General features: G+C 39.9%; 1 protein-coding gene across 3 annotated transcripts in view; it reads left to right on the top strand.

Annotated features, from left to right (window-relative positions):
* The window catches only part of dgkg (diacylglycerol kinase, gamma), a 157,006-nt gene that overhangs the window by 14,818 nt on the left and 119,313 nt on the right, over positions 1 to 22,875 (top strand). For all 3 annotated transcript variants that reach the window (XM_005746255.2, XM_005746256.2, XM_005746254.2), the window contains exons 2-3: positions 8,919 to 9,394; positions 12,578 to 12,654. In XM_005746255.2, coding sequence (XP_005746312.1) covers positions 9,328 to 9,394; positions 12,578 to 12,654 — 144 coding nt within the window. In that variant the 5' untranslated portion in view covers positions 8,919 to 9,327. The remainder of the gene's footprint in view (positions 1 to 8,918; positions 9,395 to 12,577; positions 12,655 to 22,875) is intronic.

Genomic DNA, 22,875 nt, shown 5'->3' with positions numbered 1-22,875 from the left:
GTGGCTGACTTGCTGTCATTCCCAATCAGTTCCGGTTTGTTATAATACCAATAACAGTTGACTGTGGAATATTTAGCAACAAGGAAATTTCTTTAATGAATTTGTTAAACATTCGGCACCCTATCACAGTACCAAACTAGAATTCTAAGAGCAATCCATTCTTTTGCAAAAGGTTTTTAGAAGCAGTCTGCATGCCGACACACCTGTGGCATGGAAGTGATTGGAGCATGATTTGGATGATTTGGATAGGTGAATGAATATGTACAGGACACACATGATGCTTATGAGTAAAAAGTTCAGCTGACTGTATAAATAAAAACATGTTTGCTAATGATGACAGCCCTCCTGTTGCAGTAATTTGGTCTTTCTGTAACACCCACGGGGGTTGCGTTTGTAACCTTTGAGCACTTGGAGTGTGGGTTTCATCTGTGTGAGCCAGGCTTGGTAATTTCCATGTGGAAATTAGTCCAATAAGGAGAGATCACTTGGAAGAATTTAGCATTATTTATTGAGATTGAGAAATAAATGTGGCAATTAGACTCTGATCACACATCACGGCAGAACGGGAATCCCAGGACTGATGCGATTTAGAACAGGACCCCCTGCAGTCTAGATGCTGGTGGTGGTGAAGATGAGGACTGAGGCTTGACTAGAGCTCTGGCTGAGGTGACTGAGGTGGAGCTGGGGATGAGGTGGGTTATATTGGAAGATGATTGGACTAGAGTAATGATGCCAGTATTGAGACTGACAGTGTGAGAAGGCAGTAGTCCTGTAAAGAACAGAAAAGCAGCTGAACACTTAGAAAAGCAGGCAGAAGAGTGATTACACATCTTCCTTATTGAACTTACACATAAATTCATTTAAATTTCACGCGGTTCAGTCTTCGAGATCACCTTCTCTTTCTCACTTTCTCACTCACTGGGTGGGGTTTAAAGGCTGTCAAATGGTAGGACTTTCTGTTGTGGGTGGAAATGATAGACGTTTCCCCATTATAAACCTTCACAAACAAGTTGAATTCAAGTGTGTCTACTGATATATAAGCTGAGCTCTTGTGTCAGAGTAGATCTGAGGAAAAATACAGTTTTAGAGTAAAAGAAATGAATTGCACCAAAAACACTCAATCCTCAGTTCAGTGAAACATAGGCTTTGTCTGCCTTTGTTTCATTAAAACATAGGCAGACAATGAAGCATTGCAGTATGAGCTACTACATAATGCAGGTGTGAACTGGAGCTAGAATGTGAGGTTTCTAAAGTGTTTTGGTAATCTACCGACCCAGTTATGACAGGATGTCTATATTTAGAAGTGCTTGGATCATGAAGATTATCTCAGTGCTGTAAGTGACTGATGTTTGACACAGAAAAAAGCTGCTGTCTCTATCCATTTAATCATATGGTCACACAGTCCTATGGCTTCCTGCAGCGGTCAGGGAAAAATACTTTGTCTCAGAACATAGCTTCAGCTATCAAAACACTCTTCCTGTAGAAGGGGCCTTCCTAGTCCACAGTATCCTGTTTAGCCCTCTACAGTGGGGACGTCAGAAGCATGCTGCATGGCATTTGGCTTCCAGTTTTACACTGAAGTGCATTGCCTCACAATTTCTTAGTTGGAATTCTGATGACTGGACTATGAATCAACCTTCTGCTTTTATCCTGCAGACTCATCTCCATTTAGTCCTCTCTGCACATAATTATGTCCCTGTTTACACTCCCTTCCTTCTTCTGTCGTATCACTGAACTCATCATCACTATCCTAATTTGGCAGTGCTTCTCTCTCCACATGCTTAATATCTTGCAACATGTCCTGCTAGTGAATGCTGAGACATCAGACCGGAGTGGTACGTGGGTTCAGATTGAACGGTAATAAAATGGCACATATTCAACTTTCTGCTATCATATTTTTAGTCGAGGGAATTTGGATGACTGTATTTCTTGTCTTTATTTTGTCATTCAAAGAAATAAATGAAACTATTATATGTTTAAACCATAGAGGTTCCCAACGCTAGCAAACATGATAAGTAACAGACTAATAACATACTAGAATTTCACTCACTCGCACTCACAAACTGCTTGGATGGCTTGCACCACGGAGTAAGTCACATTATTTGTTACACAATTCCTTCAAAAATGTTCCAAAAGGCACCAAAACAAACAAAGTTGTAAGGGACAGTTTAACGTCAGACAGCCAGTCTGACGTTCAGCTGTGGACGGATCTCTAAGTTTGATAATTAACCATATTTTGACCTAAAGAGGACATGTTATAGTCTTTGTTTTCATTATGTAAAATATTGTGATCAATAACTTTAAACCAGCTATTATTGACTGTCTCCATGCCAATGAGTAAGTGGATTTGTCTCAACTCTTAAAACCTCTTTACGTCAGAACAGTGTGGAGATGTTGCTCTCTAGCTGGTCTGTTCTAAAGATAACTGTTGTCAACCACTGACTGTCAGTTGAAAAATGCAGTGCAGCAGGCTGACAAATTTGTTTGATATAGGGAAAATTTCTTTACTAATACCAAAATAAGTCTATTATGGAAGATGTTGCTTGTAGTGCTGAATTTACAATGAATCATCTCTTATATCTGCTGCTTTTGGTTTCACTGAGCTTTATAGTGAGTTTCCGCTCACTGTTAAGCTGTCCAGCCCACAACTTCACTGTTTTGGTTCAGTCTCACCACCCACGCATTGTGGTTTGTGCAGAGTTTGCGATCCTCATGCGGCTTTAAAGGGTGGTTCCTTTCATTTTATGATAATGTAGCTTACACACATATGTCCAAACATTCTGAAGTGCTGCGCTATTCTTTAAAACACATCCATAAGTTTTGGTGGACCTTTTGTAGCACCACAGTGACAGAAGAGCTGCTGTAAGTGTAAATAAACAGAGGAGTGACACACAGTAATTATATGCAACTCTAAAAGCATTAAATGTTTACATGCATATTTGCCTCTTCCAAATTAAAGTGCCACCAACCTGGCAACAGTGTCAAAGGCTGCTATTCTACAGTAGCTAACATGTAGCATACGAACAATAAACAAGTCTCAAACCACATGGAAAACAACAAGGCGATACGGCAAATCAGGAAAACAAAGCCAGTGTAACAAAGCTTGATCCTTACTAGCCAAAAATTACTGGAGGAAAGGAAAGAGACATCTGTGGATGTGTGCATTTGTCAGACCCAAAACCCATGCAGGGTGTCCCTCCAGGGGCTCTACAGCTGCTCTGGTGACCTTAGATAACCTGCTGAACCTCCATGGTGGTGATGTCTCATTCGTATGTCTTCCCTGCCATCTTTCGATGGTACTTTATGGGCCTACTCTGGTGACCACGTGTAAGATGACCTGTTTCACTACAATGCCTTTTTGTTGTATGTATATATATATATATATATATATATAATGTTCTTCCTCTACCCCCCCAATTTTCTGCACATGTCGAGGAGCGTGTCAGGTTACATTTCCCTGTGTGTTATACTTGTATAACTATGCATGTGACAAATAACGAACCTTGAACCTTGAACCTTGAACCTTGTTGTCTGCCACCTAAATGCAACTTAAAGAACTATGTATCTGGTAAAGGTGCTATTGCTTTTTCCGGCATGCAGAATGAACATAATGTGCATGGAGGTGTAAATAACCCTTCTATTTTTCTTTGCAAAGCTCTATGAGTCACTGTCGCATTTTAAAACCACAGGCAACATGCGGAGGCTCATACAGCTCAGCTCTGTTTTGACTGGCTTATTGAGAATGAATTAAAGACTGGAGGGACTCAGGAATACTTGCTTTATTTCATAAAAATATATATACATGTATCACTCTCTGAGAGAGAGGCATATACAAAGACTGACGTTACTCTCACATCCTAGTATATTTCCTGATTTTACACTAGGTATGTTAGGTCACTTTGTGAATTAAAAACCTCTGAGTGAAAAGACCAATTGTTGCTATGAAGATCTAAATCCCATAACTCCACCGAGGTTTGACTGGCTTTTTTATTGATACTTATGCAACATTAGCTTTTTGTGTCCTTGTCTTATGGATTTTTTTCTTAAAAGTCCAGCTGATGTTGAATCATTAAATTTCATTGCATTTTGTTAATTTGTTAAAAATAATTTTTTACAAACAAAAGTTTGTAAAATTCATTAATTTCTTTTTTAAATTTTTTATTTGCACCCACAAACAGTATTGAAAGTCTTTGCTGAGATATAATGGTCATTTAACCAGCCAGTATGGCAACAACAAGCTTCATGTAAAGTTGCCTCTGCTCATTATTTGCATATGGTTTACCAGTTGTAAACACCTGGTGGTCCAAACTGCATTCACTCTGTCAACTTCTGTAAAACAGAAAACACATTCATTTTTTTAAAGTTTTTACTTTTAAATGGAATAAAATATGTTTTCAGGGTATACAGTGGTAACAGTAGTTATGAAAGCTAGTTTTAACTGCCAAAACAAGCCCAAAGACACTTCAGTCCAGCAGAATTTTATCCATTCAAAATCCAACTGTGGAGCAATTAATTACCATTATCAAGCTAACTTTAATAAACCAGCACTCTGATGTTCTTTATTCTGCATAATACACAGACTGGTATCCTTCAAGTAGTCTGCTGGACATGTCACTTTCCTTTTACTTTTCATTCGATTCTCCACCATCTAGTGCACCGCGTCGTCCCACTGGTGAACTCACTTCATTGTTTCTTTTGTTGTTATTTGATTGCTTCACGTTAATGTTCAAAATCACTAAAAACTTACGCTGGTATTTCCAGGTAGAGTTAACTAATTTATGTAAGGCAGGAAAGCAGAAAACTAAAAGCACTAAAAGTAGTTGGAACAAGAAAGGGAAAAGTTAATGGAATAACTAAGAAACACAAACAAGACCGGAGAAAATGTACAAGCCAAAGAAAGAAGGAGAGATGAAAATATTTTTGGACAGTTGGCACTTTTGTTTTTGTAGCAGCAGTGCAGAGGGAGCAACCTCAGTTTATGCCTAATTTAGGCATATACCCTTAAAATATAGGTCAATCTTACAATTGCTTAATATTATATTACAGACACGGTAGTAATTATTGTCTACTAGTATTTATCAGCACCTAGCAGTTAGACTGACTAGGCACTAGTTAAACCAATCCTTGAAGATATTTTGTGGTTCAGTAAACAATCTGCATGGTTTATATGTTCATGTGCAGTATCGATCCATGGCATGTAGTTACATCTGGTCATAGCAGCCATAGTGATTCCTGTTTCCCTCTTTGCCTCTCTTTGTCATGTACTCCTGTTACGTCACAGTTGCCAGGCAACCTCATGAGCAAAACAGAATCCCTCTCTGCTCAGAGGGGGAGGCCCACTACCCTTGATCTGCACGTGCTCTGTCTTTCAGTCATGCATTCACAGCATGTACATATAGACCTCCCCTTTGTTCCCTTCCCATTAGTAACATCAGTAAACATGCACAGCCTGTTACAGCATGCTGCTGGCTGTTTTCGCATGTAGTCCGGGAGTGAGGCGAGCACCTGATAGAGGACGAAGGGAGAATATTAAGGAATAAAGCATGACAGTTTCCCTGTGATAATGTTTGGACTGAAGAGTCCTTTCTGTAAAACCCGAGCGAAATTAAAAAGGCCTTGTGTTGCTTCTGCAAACAAAACCTCCTAAAAGCAGCAGAGGTGTTTAAAGTATACACTATGTACTGCTGGGGGTGCAGGTTATGCCCACTGGATTTTTTCTGGGAAGTATTCCTTTAGGGCTTTTTGGCAGAAGGTATTTCTGACTGAAACACAGAACTAAGATAAGGTAATACAGTATAAAGGGCAGCAAAGCAAATATTCATACGAATAAATGTTTGACTGTTTGATTTTCAGTGCAAACTTTTAAGTATCCTGAATATTATAATATACATACATACAGTGCATGTCACATTTTTATTTTGTGGTGTGTTTATAATAATTTCTGGTTATATCATTTCTGGTGTTTAGCTATTTATTTTGTATTTTTACCCTGTAATTTAATGTTTAAATGTTTAGATAAAGGAATGTATAAAATATATAAAGAAAATAGAGTACTGACTCACAGTATTGCTATAAGGTGATTATTGACAAAAACTATTATGTTTCAGTGATATTTCACTTGGTTGCAACAGCAGGGAATACATGATGAACATTTGCATTTTTATGTTTGCGAACACGAGACCACATTGGAGTTTTAAATCGATACCACAGGTGCATCTACTGAAAATCTTTGGTAAGTTCAAATCTCAGTGATCTTGACCTCAAGATCAAGGTCCAAAGTCATGTTTTCTGAAAATCTTGTGAACACAATAACTTGAGAAAGAGGTGAAATGTAATTTTCCAGGACTAATTCAAAGCCTGGTGACCTCAAGATCAAGATCAAGATTTGAGGTCAAGTTTTCTGAAATTCATTAGGCGTGCCATGTATGCAGTTTAATGATGCATGACTATTACATTATCTACAAAGAAGCTGGGTTTAAACTGTAAAAGCTCTGCTATTTAGAGTCACTGGGTTACTAATCAAATCAGTCTTTTAGCACTGACTCATTCACAAAAATGCAAATACAGACATGAAACAGCTTAATTCCAAAACCGGTAGCCTATGTGTTGCAATCCTACATTACATTTATGTTTTCATCTATGATTTGGTAATTATGCTCGCTATAAATTTAGATAAGATAAAAACTACATTTAGCTAAGTAAACATGCATAAATCATATATATATGTTTAGCTTACGCATGTTTCCTCAGTCCTGGCTTTGATGGCAACTCAGACCTGACTTTTGCCTTTCAGGGTCACCAACCATTTTCATACTTGTCAGCCCACCTATACCATCTCACACCAGTATTTGACAGCATTTCTCATACAAACTAGTGGTGACCGAAGCAATCTGCTAGAAACCAAAGCAATAACAGGGAGGTTTTTAGTGACATTACACACACACAAGAATTGTGTGAGAGCATACAGCATACAAATCACATCAGTGACATATTTACAGTGTAACTATTGTTTTGATATAAACAAGTGAATAACATCAAAACACAGCTGTGCTGAGCTGTATTTTTATGTTATTTAACTATAGATTTTTACCTCTGTTGTTTGACTTGAGCATTACCCATGTAGTAAATGTTTAGTCCAAATACTATAGTAATTCCGAGTGCATTCTCTCTCAGTAGTTCACGGTGTCTCCAACTGGCTCAGATGTGAAGCAATGGCTAGAATCCCAAGTGCTTTTATGCTAATCAGAGCTTTGAAGGGTTACAAATAACAACCGTTTTCTAGCCATATTTCATTCAGTTGAGAATCATTTCTAAAAATAAGCTCTTGTTATTCCCTCGGTAAATTAGAGTTAGTCACCCGTGCTTTTATCTCTTCTCTTTTGGAACTACGTGTACTCCAACATCAGTCAAATAAATCCTCTCATTTCTAATTTACACAAAAAGCACAAGCACAGAGTCTTCCAGGAGCCAAGATGGATAATATCTCCTTTTGTTTTTTACACTTTTACACTGGAGACCTCCAAGTTTTACCTCGTGCTTTGAGCTTCTGGTAAAGTTTCAGATGGTTCCATCAGTGAAAAGACTTTTTCTCAGCAGACTTTATGAAAGTATGATAGAAAGCAGAGGTGGCTGTACGCCATTCTAGTGGACTAAGTGGATTGCAGCCATCGTTGATGTTACAGAACACACCTGTGCTTTCTAATGTTACTATTAACATTAATAAAATACACATGAAATAAAAACAAGATGCTAAAAAAGGAGTAAACAAATAGAACTGTTTTTTTGTTTTTTGTTTTGCTATACTATGTGTGGCCACTAGAAGAAATAGAAAGCTTTTGGGGTGGCTGTAGCTCAGGTAGTAGAGCGGGTCACCTACTCAAAAAAACCTTCGATAAAGTGCTTGTGTGAATGGGTGAATGCATGAGTTGTATAAAGTGCTTTAAGTGCTCAGTGAGAGTAGAAAAGCGCTATCTAAGAACCTGTCCATTTACCATTTACTTTAAGAAGGGCTCATATGCCAGCTCTTTTAATGTTAAAAATGTTTTAAATCACTACCTTGGAGCACATGCAGTTTTACACAAGTACCAATCATAATTTTTAGACTCATGGAACAATAAAATTGCTATGAAAATAGCTTCAAAATCTGGGGTTAGGTCTAAAGTGACCAAAACCCTGTTACAAACATGCTGCAGGTCATAGGGGATGAAAACCACGTTTATAGCAGGTCCAGTGCTGAAGTAGTGAACACTAAGAAGTGAAACTAGTTGATTATCAGCAAGTGAACCATTTAAATAAGACCATGGTGTTGTTCAGTTGTACAAATTGCACTGTCACATCACATGTATCCATTTTAGTAGTTTAATTGTCATCATGCTGAAAATCACAGAGCAAATGATTCTGTATTAAATGGCTATACTAGTATATAATAACAACTGTAATGCGACAAAACAACAAAGCTCAGGTTGGGCAGAGCTTTGCAAACATAATGTTAACAATATGATTCCAGCATTAAAAAATGAGCTGCTTGAGTCTACAGGGACTTTTCTTGTCATGCACTTACAATGTATTTCCCACGGGAAATGTTCAGAAGACAAAAGGCTCCAAAAATGTATCTGCATCGTTTCAAATTTCCCAGGTCAGCTGTAGAAAAGTAATACATTTGTCACAAATAGGAAACTTTAAAGGCAGACTGGTGGTTTAATTTTGCAGCATTTCCCTCAGCTGTCCGCCCCTCACTTTTATAAATCGTTTTTTGTTCATACTTGTTGCTTCTTTCCCTCCTCCCATTCATTTCTCCGTTGTGCCTGCTAACATGAGGCTATCTACATATTTCATATCGAATCAGAGAAGCCTGATGATCAACTCAATAAATTTGTTTCTCTTTTCTCTCTTTTTCCTCTCCCTCTCTCTTTCTCCAGGACAAAAAAGGGATTTTTGATGTGGACATGCTGAGAAAACTTGTGCCATCTTCCGGTGATCAGGATCAGTTAGCAGCCTTTGTGGACAGACTTCCCATTGATCTCATTGCTTCAGGGGCTGAACTGGATCGAGTAGACTAAAATCCTATGCTATTTTATTTTGTGATTCAAAGGGACAAATTAAATATCCAGGGAGGGAAATATAAACATCGTCTTCCCTCCCCCACTGTTCATGTGGCCTCAGTTTTTTCAGCTTGCCCTCCTATGGTTCTCGTAAAGTAGGAGCGATGACATCCCAAAACCTCTTCTTCTCAGTCTTTTTACACAACGTGACCGAAGGATAGCCATCAGTTCCCACTGCAGCACTCGTGGACTGACACCAAGAGCTCAGCCCCTGGCTTCAGGCAGCATGGGAGACAGTAGCTGGGTGTGTCTGAGCCCGGCTGAGTTTAGCCAGCTGCAGCAGTACAGTGAATGTGAGTACCCATGTGACTTTGTCCGGAGATTTGTTTGCATGGCAGATTTAGGTACATATAATGAGGTTTGTCTGTATGTGTCTCCATTTGTGTATAGCACATTCATGTATGCATTAGATGTTACTCAAAAGCTTTGTTTGCCAGTCCAAATCATGCAGTCCTCCAGCAGCCTAAGCCTATTTTTAATTCGATAATTAGATGTTTATTTATGATAATGTGCACAACATTTCAAATTATGTATATTTACAGTTAAGTGATGTATCCATGCATGCGTTTAAATACTGCCTCCAGTGGTGAGAAAAGGGGTACTGGTTCTGTTTTAGCTAGAATTGCAAAGCCACTTTGGGGCTATGTCAAGAAGAGCATCTGTTGTAAAAATCTGCCACATAAAACATGTAGACCAGCCTGCTGTGGTGACCCCTCGTGGCAAGGAAGCAGCTGACATTGGGATCAGTATTTTATAGACACATATATGTCATATTTATACATAAAGCAATCGGAGGGATCCAAACACTGGCCCTTCAACCTGCTTGATTTGTATCGCATGACTCTTTGCCACTTATTAGCCTGCTGAATAAGCCTTGTGGCTATCTCTTCCCTCACTGTCAGGTGCATTTGTTAGTCAAAGGAGCATCTGTCTTCTTGCTCCTGCTGGATTGTGCGTGTCATTGTGAGTGATGAACAGAGTGTGATTCTCTCACGGAAGCTATTCCACCGAGGAATTACACAATCATGCATAAGTCATTGTCTTATAGACCCACACGAACAGCATGCAACATGTAAGATTCACCGGCTGATTGCAGAGCCATTAACCCCAATCTTTTCATGGTGATAATAGTAGGTGTTCCCCTAAAGATGATAGAAAAGTCATGCATAGGACTATTTTACTGTGTATGCTCTGATTTAAAGCTGTCACTGATGTTGTCATTGGAGTGGCATTAGGACTGTTTGAATCTCTATGGTCTCCAAATACTGTATTATTAATTTAATATACAGCTGTACCTAAAACAGTGATGCACAAAGTGGCGTTTTTCAGTTTCAACAGGTGCACTAGAGGGGCAACAAGGAGACAACTCCCAAAACATAAATGGTTTTACAGGTGGAGCCCACTGACATTTTTCACTCCCTATCATTTTTGGCTGTTTTTTCCCCCACTAGTTTTGCATTTACTGTACCTAGGGTCAGTGTCACTACTGGTAGCATGAGACGGTACCTGGATACCACCCAGGTTGGTAGTCCAACCTCTCCTAGATGGCACATCACTATCTTTCATTGGCAGAAAGTTGGAAACTGACTTCATGAGGGCATAATGTCCTCTTGTGGGCCCTGTGCTCACTGCCTTGTGTCGCATTCGCCACAGAATACCGAATTGGCACGTCCACCACTGATGCCATGTGCTTTTCACTGATGATTCACTCTGAGCACGTATGACAGACATGAAAGTTTCTGGAGAAGCCGTGGAGGAGGTTATGCTGCTGGTAACATGATGGCCTGCGGAGGCATATCCACGGAGGAATGTAAAGATCTCTACAGCACAGGCAATGCCACCCTGGTATATGGCTGAAATCTTTGAACTCATTATTGCTGCTTTTTAACTAAATAAATGTCATGATGGGAGGTAATGAGTTTTACTGGTTAACCTGCAAAATTCACCATTCTTTTGTTAGAAACCGTTTATGACATGTCTAGTGAATTACTCACACAGTGCAACTTACCCTACTGTAGCACACAGTTAGTGTTTGGCAGAGATATGGTGAATATGTATGAAGGAGTTGTTGGAGACGCAGTGGAGGGATTTGCATATATATCCATGCATACTCATTTAGAAAATAAACTCTTTAAGGCAGGAAGAGTTATTCCCATGGAAGAAACTTAATGACACATTACAGAGGAGGAACTTGCATGTTTTTAGAAACAATGCACTTTCTTACACTTAGCATGTGGAAGTAGCACAGTGGATTAATGAAGCCACCTACACACACACACACACACACAAACCCACCCTCCAAGCCCTCCTTTTTTCTTGCTGCGTCTGTGCTCCAGCAGGGTTTTTGACCTTGGCTGCCTTAGAGAAAAAAAATGTAGCGAGGAATACAATGATTTGAATGGGTGAGTGAACATTTTTGACAATATAGTGTATCAAAAATATTTTTGGCTGCTCTCTTGTTATCAAAAGCTCCAGATACTTTAATTTGGCAAGAATTTACCCCCTGTGCCTTTTGTGACACAGCCCCAAAGGGATTTGTGTCTCCTCACTAGATTGGGTATTTTAACCCATGTCTCACGTTACCTGAGACTGTATCCTCATTCTCTGCATTTGTCTCCTTGTGTCACTCTAATCACGGCAGATATAGGAAACACTTCCATACTTCCATAACACTTTTTTCTTTCTTTTTTTTGCCTGTCCCGTTTGGCTTTTTTGCCATCAGAATTATTGTCTGAAAGGCAAAGAAAGATGCCCAACAGATTTACTTCCATAACTCTAAGATTACCAGTGAAACCAGGCCTGGAGCAGATGGTAAATGGACTGATTCTTATATAGCACTTTTCTACTCTCACGGAGTACTCAAAGCGCTGTATAAAACATGCCTAATTCACCCAATCACACCCACTTTATCTATACATAGTGCTTTCTAACGACATTCATACGCATTCATACTCTGATGGATGCATCGGAGAGCTAGTTCGGGTTAGTATCTTGCCCAAGGACACTTGACATGCAGACTGGAGGAGCCAGGGATCGAACCACCGACCTTCCGATCAGTAGGTGACCTGCTCTACCTCCTGAGCTACAGCCACCCTGTTGTGTATGTGTTGCGGTGATGGTGGTCCTGTGGTTTTCATGCACACATGTATATTTGGTTTTTCTAATTATTTGACAGATGGCTGTGGGATGAGGTCAGTATTCTGCACAAAGGCATTTAGTGTGTGCGTATAAAGGATTTGCATCAAAAAGTGAGAACTACGCAATGTCCCTTTCCCCTTTTAACAGGCTGACTCACCAGCTTAACTGATCCAGAGCGCCTTCTTACAGATGAGAGTGTTTATCTGGGAATTTATTTATGAGTTGTATCATGTTTATTTATTTTTTGTATCCTCATTTTGGCTAAGATGTATGTGAGTCAAAGTAAAATACATTGCTCTGTGTGGAGTGTTTACTCAGTTTTTCTCTTGCCTCTTCAGACTCCACAAAGAAGCTGAAGGATGTGCTGGAGGAGTTTCATGGTGGAGGAGTCCTTTCCAAATACAATCCAGAGCAGGTGTGTCTGCAGCACAATTCCCTGCTCCATTATTCTTCTTGCACTTTGATCTTTTTGTCCCTTTCTGCTTGATATTCTGACTCTTTCCTGCACACTAACAAAAACAGAATCAGCCTCATTATTCAGGTGCTTGTTAAGTTCCTCTAACTCAGGGTGCTATGAGTCTTCGAAATGCTTAGTCAGCCCCAAATTTAGGATGATTATCTGTGTTTAAACACAGCCCGAAATTCATCACTACCTGCCACCTGATGTCAGCAGATCAGCTCCCAGCTGTATTGTAGACTCCTGTGTCTGCGGCTTTTGGTGGAAAAATGTTTATATCATCGTCTGGGCTTTGAACAGCACTACTATATTTCTTAGGCAGTGGCGTGTCTAGAAAATTTTTGTTGGGGGGGCCAGGTAGGGGCACAGATTTGGAGAAGGGTGACAGATGTAATTGGCAGATAATGTTAAAAAAAACAACCGTTAGGTTGTAAAGTTTTTAGATACTGCGTTGATAAAGTACAAGAGATACAATCAGTGCTTTGTCAGTGTTTATTCAGCATTCAAGGACAGCAATATTTGCATAGTATTTTTACTGACATGTAGTGCACATATGTTTTGGGCAAAAACATTTTTGAATATTAAAATTATTATAACATTTTTAACAATTAGCCAATGCCAATGCAAAACTTTATCTGCCTATTAAAAAAAAGAAGACAATCTTCTCACAAACTGGTGTTTGATTTTGAAACAGGAAAAAAGTGGGGAAACAAATGAAAAGACTAACATTTGAATAAAACCTGAAAGCAAGTAAATACTTTCTATGCTGCCTCATGGTAAACTATGGTAATATTGATGTATAAAGAACAACACTGGCTGATGATAAATACAGTCAGCTGGCATGGTGACACTGCCAGTATTAACCCGCAGAGCTGGACTGGGACAAAAAAATCGGGCATTTTCACTACAGACCAGCCCACAAGGTATTAAAGCTACAAAGCCTTGGAATGAAAACAAATGCTGTTGTGACAGTGATGTACGCTGTCTTTTTGGTATATGTATGATTTCTATACATTATACGTCAGATAAAAACTTTGTTCGTAAGATTCAGATAATTATTTAATAAAAGCTAGATATTTTAAATGAGAATAAGAAAGAAAAGTATTTCCTTGTGCCCCCCTTTCCCTGTTAATGCAACCAAATGTTACAACTTGGATTATATCTTATAACTCATAACTCTTATGCTAGCTCCCCCAGTACTGTCTGAAATATTCGAGGGTTGCAATAATTCTTTAAGTGTTATTTTTTCCTTGGTATTCTAATTTCACCGAAGTTTACTAAACTCAACAAACTTAATATTACTTACCGGGACATTTATTCTCTCCTCATTTTCTTTCGCCGAAAAATTGTTTTCTGCAGTGCCGTCTTTCCTGCTTGGCTCTCCTACCTTTGCTAATGTGATGCTCATAGTGCAGAAGCCAATGCTGCATTCACGTACACTCGGATATCTAGGCTTTACTGTGGAAACATAATCGTACATTTGATATTTGATTGAATTTTATTGTTTTAGCTTTGGGGTGGCACCTGGGGTGGCCAGTCTGGTGGGGGCGGGGGGAGGGGCAGGCCACCCCGCTGCACACGCCACTGTTCTTAGGATTAAGTCACATTTCTTTGTTCACTGAGTTATTGCCCAGCATCAGTGTTGGGGCGTAACGGAATGCATGTACGGGTGTTCTGCGAATCCACACTCTGACGGGTAAAGTTAAGTGTTAAACATTAAAGTTGCAGAGCAGGAACAGACGGCTTGTTTAGATGGGCATGTTCTTTTTAGTGAATTCTCTCCAAAAGGAACAGCATCTAGGCAGAAGCACAAGACTTCTGGAACAGTTTATATGAGAACGCACAGCACCATGTTTGGCAAAAACCAAGCACAGTGTAAACACCTCACACCAGCTGTCAATCACGGTGATGGAGAGGTGATGATTTGGGTTTGTTTTGCAGCCACAGAACCTGGTCACTTTGCAGTTATTAAGTTAATGATGAATCCTCTGTGTACCAACGTATTCTAAAGTCTACTGTAAAGCCATCTGTCCCACAACTAAAGCTTGGCTGAAACTGGGTTATGCAAACACACCAGAAATCAACAGCAGAACGATTGAAAAGGATAAGAATTGAAGCTTTAAAACAAACAGCCAAAGTCCAGACCTCAATCTGACTTAAGTGCTGTGGCAGAACGGGCCAGAGTTCCCATTCTGGACTGATAAAGTTATACAAGAACAGTCATGGCAAAGGTGTTCTACAGGTTACTGAATCATGACTTGTACTTTAATGATGCTGTACTGTAATCATAAGTGATGGAAGCACATAGACTGATGGTTCAACCGATGAACAGCAGAAGGCAGCTCCATAAGAACATGTTTATAGGTACTAAAGAACCCAGAATACAGGTTTTATAACTCATTTACCTGATATGCACAGAAGACGATAACAGGTTACAGGTTGTTGCATTTCAGCTGCACATCACCGGGCCATGAGCTGTCTTGAATAATAAACTGTAACTATACAAAGGAATAACATTTAGGCTTTAATTTATCAATGCTATAATGTGATAATCAGCCGATCTGTATATATTTGGAGATAGTACTTCCACTTACATCAGAATTTGTACACATACAAAGTATCAAATCTTCCTTTGGCTGCTCCCTTTAGGAGCCACCACAGCAGATCATGTGCCTCCATCTCACCTTATCCCCAGCATCCTCTTCTGTCATGCAAACCTGTGGCCTCTGTATGTCCTGTCACACCAACCCTCTGCATGTCACAACACGTCTCATACACAAAAAGCGTGTTAAGAATAAATGTACTTTTACATACGTGGTTATAACAGTTAGATTTTTTTAGGCGAACTATTAAAACCTTACAGACTTCAGACTAATGTCAGAAAATTGGCATATTGTAGAAATAACATTTGAAGTGTCATTTAAAGTTTTAAAATGGCACATTAAAACCTTTAAATGGGTTTACACAACACATGGCATATGTTTTATGTGGTATGCTGTTTGTTCCTTTATAAAAATTGCACATGAGACAACTTATGAGAACCAGTAGTTCATTTCTTAAGCCACTCTGAAAAGTCACAATGCCTTCTCATGTTCAAAGCAATTGAGACAGGAGTAGTTGAGTAGTTTTAAAGTCACATATTCAGAAACGGGAGGATGCCGGGGTGGATGGATGAGCTGACAAAACACTTTGTGTTTGCTTCAGACACATGACCAGTAAGCTCATGCTGGTCAGAATTTAATCATTTGTGCACAACGTCTTGATCCATGCTGAATCACCCAGTTAAGTAAATCCCAACAGGTTGATTCTGTTCCCCCGGATGTAGTATTTTCAGTGGGAGAAACTGAATGAGCGACGAAACGTCTCTCCCAACAGAATCAAACTTTTGGGATTTGTGCACAATGTTCACCTAAACGAGTCTTTACCCAAATTGTACTCAATTTCACATTTGTCGTTTTTGCGTTGAGATAAACTGTGAACAGGATGAGTGTCACGGTTGACGATGGCCAACCGTGGGGAAGGTGAGGGAAGGAGGACCCAGGCGCGGAGCTCTGTGTATAAGCAGTGCGTTTATTTACAGTGTATGGAACCAAACAACAATAAATCCCCGTGCTTTCCCCAGACTCCCGTGTCATGTCCTCCTTGTGCTCTCTGCTCCCGTGTGTCTGCACTCCCGGTGCTCGGTGCTCTTCAGGCTTCCCACGCTCCTCCTGCAGGAAACGATAGCGGCAGCTGTCAGGACACTTATAGCAGGCATGCACTCAAAGACTAAACCTAAACTGGATGACTAACGTGGAGTCTCACGCAATGATCCCACGTCGGTGGGAGCTCCAAAACTCTCCTAAGTAGCTCCCCCGACCAGCCCTGATCAGCAGCAGGTGTGTGGCAGGAGCTTCGGGTGTGGCCAGTCCCCTAGCAGGGCCACACCCACCAGACCTGAAGGCGCCTGTAAACCGGTGTTCGCAGAAACACCTGCATCCGTACACACACACACATATGTGCAAGCATGGAGAAGAGGGGCAGCAACACCAAAAATACATATAATATAACATAAGTCCATAACTGCTCGGGGACCCTGACAATGAGTCACTACGTCACTGACATTCTGTTTATTTATTTTTGTACGATGGTCTTTTTTGGTCTTTTGTTTTTACAAAAAGCCTCTAATCGTAAAAAAGCACAATTAGAGCTCCAGTGTATTTAGTTAAAGAATTATTTTTGTGCCTGTATTCTGAACTAAATCTTAACAAAAGCTATGTCATAATATTAAAGGGTTAGTTGTTATTGTTGTTCGTGATCTCCTATTCTTATGCATCAGACAGCTATTTAGGTTAGAGTCATGGTTTAACATTTCATATGGCTTAGGGCTAATTTTATACGTCGGAGTGGAGGACTGGTGAAGGTAATCAACTGATGTTCATTAAATCTATGTTCTCATGTGATGTTCAGCCTCTCCCTGCCACCTTTATATTCTCATATGAGAGCCTCATTTTTCTTTCTTACTCTGTTCATTATCACCTCCACTTGGCTGTACGATTGTCCTCAGTATTTGCGATGACACAACTAACAGCCTGGCTGGACATTTGGCGCCACAGAACCAGACTTAATGTTCACGTGGGCTTTCTGAGACCCCGTTGTCACCTGGCGCCACCGTGACGACTCTAGCCCTGCATCTGCCATCCATCAGTGTGTGTGCGCTTGTGCATGTGTGTCTGTGCGTGTGCGCATAACTCCCAATGAGTCATCGCTGCATCAAGCTAGCTGTTGTGGAATCCACTCAGGAAGTAGACCTTTCTTTCTTCCCACTCACTCATTGTTTTTATTGAGCTTTTATTTTTAGCCAAAGTGTGGTCCGGAATTTTTACAATGATAATAATAATAATGAAAAATGACTGACACATGGAGCTGTCGGTGTTGTTGGGTTTTCTCCAATTTAGCAAACAAATAAATATCGCCCTATCATTCTCAGTGACTGATGAGTGACTGAGAAACAAAGACTGAACATCACACCCACAGATTTCTTTTAACAACAGGCGCAGTCTCTATAAGCATCTGTCATGACAGTGTGGGAGTGATGCCTTTTGCCTTTGCTCTATGCACTTTGTTTGTTGGCCAAGGTTTCAATGAAACAGTGCAAATGTTTGGAGAGCTGTTTTTGAGACATGTGAATTATTTATGTGCTTAAAATGTTTAAGTTGGGTGTGCACTTCATGATTGTCAGGTTGATGTGATTTGGATGTGCTGGCTGATCAAACCCAGACAGACTGGGTCACTTCCAGCTGGGCTTAGTTGGTGTTGACAGCTTGTAGAAAGTGTTATCTTTATTTTTAGGAACCAGTCATTGTTGCCTGTTCTCACTATGTTTTTGAAAAATATATCTAATATTTGTGATTTACAGAGTGTTCACAGAGTGTTTTCCCTGTGTCTCTGTGTGTGTTCATAGGTGACTCTAAATTGGCTGTAGGTGTGAATGTTCTTCTACAGCAGCAGTCCCCAACCCCCGGGCCACGGACTGGTACCGGTCCTTGAGTCGTTTGCTACCGGGCCGCGAGAGTTGAGGCTCGGGTGTGAAATTTATGGTTTTGAGGGTTTTTATCATTAACTCGGTTTCCCTGGGTCTTTTCCCGTGTTGTAGGAGTGTTTTATTTTGAAAGTAATATTTACACGTTACCATAGCGACCAGAGTGCATTAAGGGGCAGAGAGGAGGATGTTACTCTCAGTGTTGTTGGCGCATTTCTGGAGGACGCTGCTAATAAAGTTACACAATTACACAGCGAATTCATGTTTATTATTATATTAACAAAATACCACAGTTTTTGTCTTGGTCGTATCATTTTATTTTGTTGTATTATCTGCAACACCTTAAAGGCCGGTCCGTGAAAATGTCTGATATTAAACCGGTCCATGGCGCCAAGGTTGAGGACCGCTGTTCTACAGCCAGTAAAATAAGTACTGAGTATTGAACATGGCACCAATTTTCTAAGGAAATATATTTCTAAAGCTCCTTGACATCTCACCAGATTTTGGTAACAACCCATCCAAACCACTCATGCAAAGAAATCAAACCATAGATGTCCATAACTTATGTGCAATAATCAGAAATGACACAGGGAAAAAGTATTGAATACGTGAAAAAAGCATGGAAATCAAGACACCATACACTATCAATTAGAAATGAATTAGAAAAAAATCTTGCAGTGCTAATTAATATCAGCTGGCTTAGTCCCAACTGATGGCCTATAAAAATGTGTCTCATTACCAACGTATCACACAAGAAACATCTCACGATGGGTACAACCAATGAGCTCTCTCGAGACCTTTGCAACTTTAATGTTGCAAACATAATAATGAGATTGGTTACAGAAGAATTTAAACTACTAATAAATGAATATATGGTTTGATTTCTTTGCATGTGTGGATTGGATAGGTTGTTACTGACATCTGGTGAGGATTTCATGTCAATAGCACCTTTGGAAATATATTTACTTAAAAAGCTGGTGATGTGTTCAGTACTTATTTTGCCTGCTGTATCTCTCTCTCTGTCAACTCTGTGTCAAACTGGCTACCTGTCCATGGTGGACTTTGGCTCCTGAGACCCTGAATCTGGTAAAGGAAATAGAAAGGAATGGATGGATTTGTGGCTGCTGTAAAGTCAGTTTTTTTCTTCCATGAGGAAGCTAGCTGGGGCTTTTCTCCACTTCACAGAGGTGGTAAACTTTTATTGCAGGCAGTCTTTTATTTGTTATAAGTAGATATGAACAAATCCTGCTTTTGTGGTGCTCCTTTTTCCTCTGTTTAAGTGACTGCTTTAAGCAGCAGTATCAGGGTCTAGCAACTGTATCCAATCAAAGAACCACTCGCTATTCTTTTTTTAGATTCTATTTTTGGCATTTTAAGCCTTTATTTGACGGCACAGTGGAGAGAGTAGACAGGAAAGCTGTTCGAGAGAGTGTGATGGAATGACACGCAGGAAACGATCTGGGGCAGGCTCAAACCCAGCTCACTTTTTACTTTATGAAGATTTTTTAGCTGTTCTTGCAACTTCTAGTAGTTAACTTATAAAAGCACACCTTAGAATTTGCTTGTTTAGCACGCGCTAGTAGTTCTGGGGCAGGTTCTTCATTCATGCCTGGCCCAGCAGTTCTCTGCTCAGGTGCTTAGAGCTGATCAAAAATGATAGCTGTGGATGGAACAGTGATGCATAAGCAGAGTCAATCAAAGCATTTGACAGATGGGCTAAAAGAAGAAAAAAAAGAAGAAGATTAAATGGAGCATGTAAAAGTGTCATTTGGGAGATATTTACAGATCAGCAGCCTTGAGCTCGCTCACACAGAGAACAGCCTGTAGTTGCTCTCGGGAAAAAGTGTTTCCCAGAGGGATGAGAATTTTTGCAAATGCATCTGGAGGTACTTCGATTCAAAGCACTGTATCAACCTATGAAAAGCAGCTTTTTGTATGTCCTGATTTCATATAAAGTACATTCTGTGGTATGTGTGCACATGAGCATATTTGACTGAATCTGCTGTGCTACACGATGGACACCGAATTAAAGCCTTGCAGTGTTTTTGGCCAAATAAGGAGAAGCGAGTGATATGAATAATGCCTGGCAGGATTTGGGAGCTCTCAGGGTTAGGTTAGCAGTGTTGAGCTGAGGGCGGATCCTTACCACTGTGTGCTCTTCTCCGATGGCATCAGTTACAGCAGCTCCAAACCTGCAGAACAGAAGCATTTTAAAAGTGTGTCTGTCTTCAAAGTGAAAAGAATCAATTGTACTTTCTACTATTTTAGAACATACTAAATTCTGTAAAACCTTAATATATTTGCTAGTTTTACTTGTATTTACTTTTTTGTTTATTATTATTATTATTATTATTATTATTATTATTGAAACAGAACTCTTAAACAACCCACTAAGAAGAATATGACAGACAGCTTTGGTAGTGATGGGAGCCCTTATAAGAGGTTATCAAAACGTTTTGAGTCCAGCTGCTATTTTTAGATCCCAATGCAGAAGTCCTGTTATGGACCCTTTGTACTTGTGCCTCTGTGAGGAGTGCTGGATCTCCTCGTGTGTGTCAAAATGGCGATCCTTCATTTTGATTTCCAGTTTTGGAAATAAAGTTGCCTGAAGACAAATCAAAAACAAACCAAAAAACACAGGCTTGCTTCCGGCCTCGTTCATTACCTGAAATTCTGCATCCAGGCTTGGAAACTATCGACTCATCTGAAAACTGTGGAAAACTGCCGAGGCTTCACTGGAGAACCAACTCATCATTAGTAATGATCCTTCACACAAAATTTGTGTCAGTTTGAAACAACATAATGTCTGCTCTCTGCACAAGTTTGAGGACCATTGTGAAATTGCAAAGCACAAGATCCCGACCCTGTCCCAACTAAACAACTGTCATAAAACCTTTTTTCTCTCCATTCTGAGGTGCAGACTCCTTAATTTGCAGTCTCAATTGCTGTTTTCTGATAGCACCTATGCTGGATTAGAGCCAAGTGTCACGGTGGAGTGTGTATGGAGGACCCAGGTGCGGACACAGGCGAAGGAACAGAATTAATACTAACAAATGGCGAGCCTTTATTTCGGCTGATATACATGAAACATAAATCAAAGCGAGAAAACAAACTAGACTGTGAAACTATGATTCAACTAAGACACTATGAACTGGACTAGGATTTCTACAACAAGGGTAAGATCCACATACAACACAATGCTGAGCACACGAAGACTGAGGACTTTAATACACACATGAAGTGATCAGGGGAAGTGGAGACACATGAGGACACAGCTGACTCGAATGAAACAGGGGGGAGTAAAACTAACCACATGAACACAGAACACAACACCCTTTTCAAAATAAAATAGGAAACATGGAGACTTACACATGACAACACAAGCTTAACAGACCTAAAACACATGACAGTCTAGACAAGGAACGACACACAGAAACCAAGGAGACAGCTGATAAGTAATCGTTAACCTAAACCTCCACTAAACCCGAAATAAGAATAACACACAAACTTATAATCACCAAACTAAAATGAGAACTTCAAAATTACAAAATAAGACCCAGAGACCCAGCCTGTGACACCAAGCTTGGTCGACAGAATGATCAACCTTTCAAGTACGGACACTCGTCATCATTGAACAACATTGTTTTAACTAATAGAAGTAGTTGACAACTCTCCAAGAAATACGCTAGTTTTTCCGTCTTATATAGGGTTTTTCAGTAGTACAGTATATATGAGTAAAATAACTATTATGAACAGATGATTCCTCAGATGCCTTGCCCAAATTCTAGACCAAGTGGTTTTGCTTTAAAAAAACAAAAAAAACGTGTAAAGATCAATAGACAGCATCCTGAAAACTCTTGAAAACAATCAGGCATTTTATCTTTTCTGCCCAATTTTTTACAATATCCTTGATAAACCCCTTCTACTTCTTTTTTTTGATAAAATAACATTTCAACCCTTAGTTCTCAGTCATCTCATAAAGCTGCCAAAAACCATCTGTCATGTTATTGTCCAAATCTTACACATATGTTACTGTATTAGACTGTTTGCTGTGGTGTCCCTCAGGGATCTGTGTTAGGCCCTGCTCTGTTCTCATTGTACATGCTTCCTTTAAGCGCTATCTTTGAGAAATATGACATCGCTTTTCATTATTATGCTGATGACATTCAGATCTACTTTGAGTTAAATGATGACCTAGCTTCGTCCTTGAATTGTTTTTGAGAGTGCATGTGTGAGGTCAAGCAATGGCTCCTGGCAAATACTCTTATCCTCAATGATAAGAAACCTGAAATTGTGGTCTTTGGCAGTAACGTTCTCCGTGCCAAACTTCGTGATGCTTTTGGTTTTCTCACTAGTTCCTTTTCTGACACTGCTAGGAATCTGGGCGTGTTACTTGACAGCTCATTTAAACTTGATAAACAAGTGTCTGCTGTTGTTAGATCCAGTTTTTACCAACTCCGCCTTATCTCTAAGGCCAGGCAGTATATCCCACATAAAGACCTGGAAAAGCTCATCCATGCCTTTGTAACTTCGAGGCTGGATTACTGCAATTCACTCTATTTTGGTCTCCACTCTGCCCTCCTTCACAGATTACAGACAGTCCAAAATGCTGCTGCACGCATTCTAACCAAAACTAGGAAGTTTGCCCACATTACTCC

This window comes from Pundamilia nyererei, unplaced genomic scaffold (assembly GCF_000239375.1).
Source record: "Pundamilia nyererei isolate P.nyererei 1_Seehausen unplaced genomic scaffold, PunNye1.0 scaffold00176, whole genome shotgun sequence".
Classification (NCBI taxonomy): Eukaryota; Metazoa; Chordata; class Actinopteri; order Cichliformes; family Cichlidae; genus Pundamilia; species Pundamilia nyererei.
Note: the sequence above shows the minus strand (reverse complement) of the source record. Positions and strands in the feature narration are given on the sequence as shown.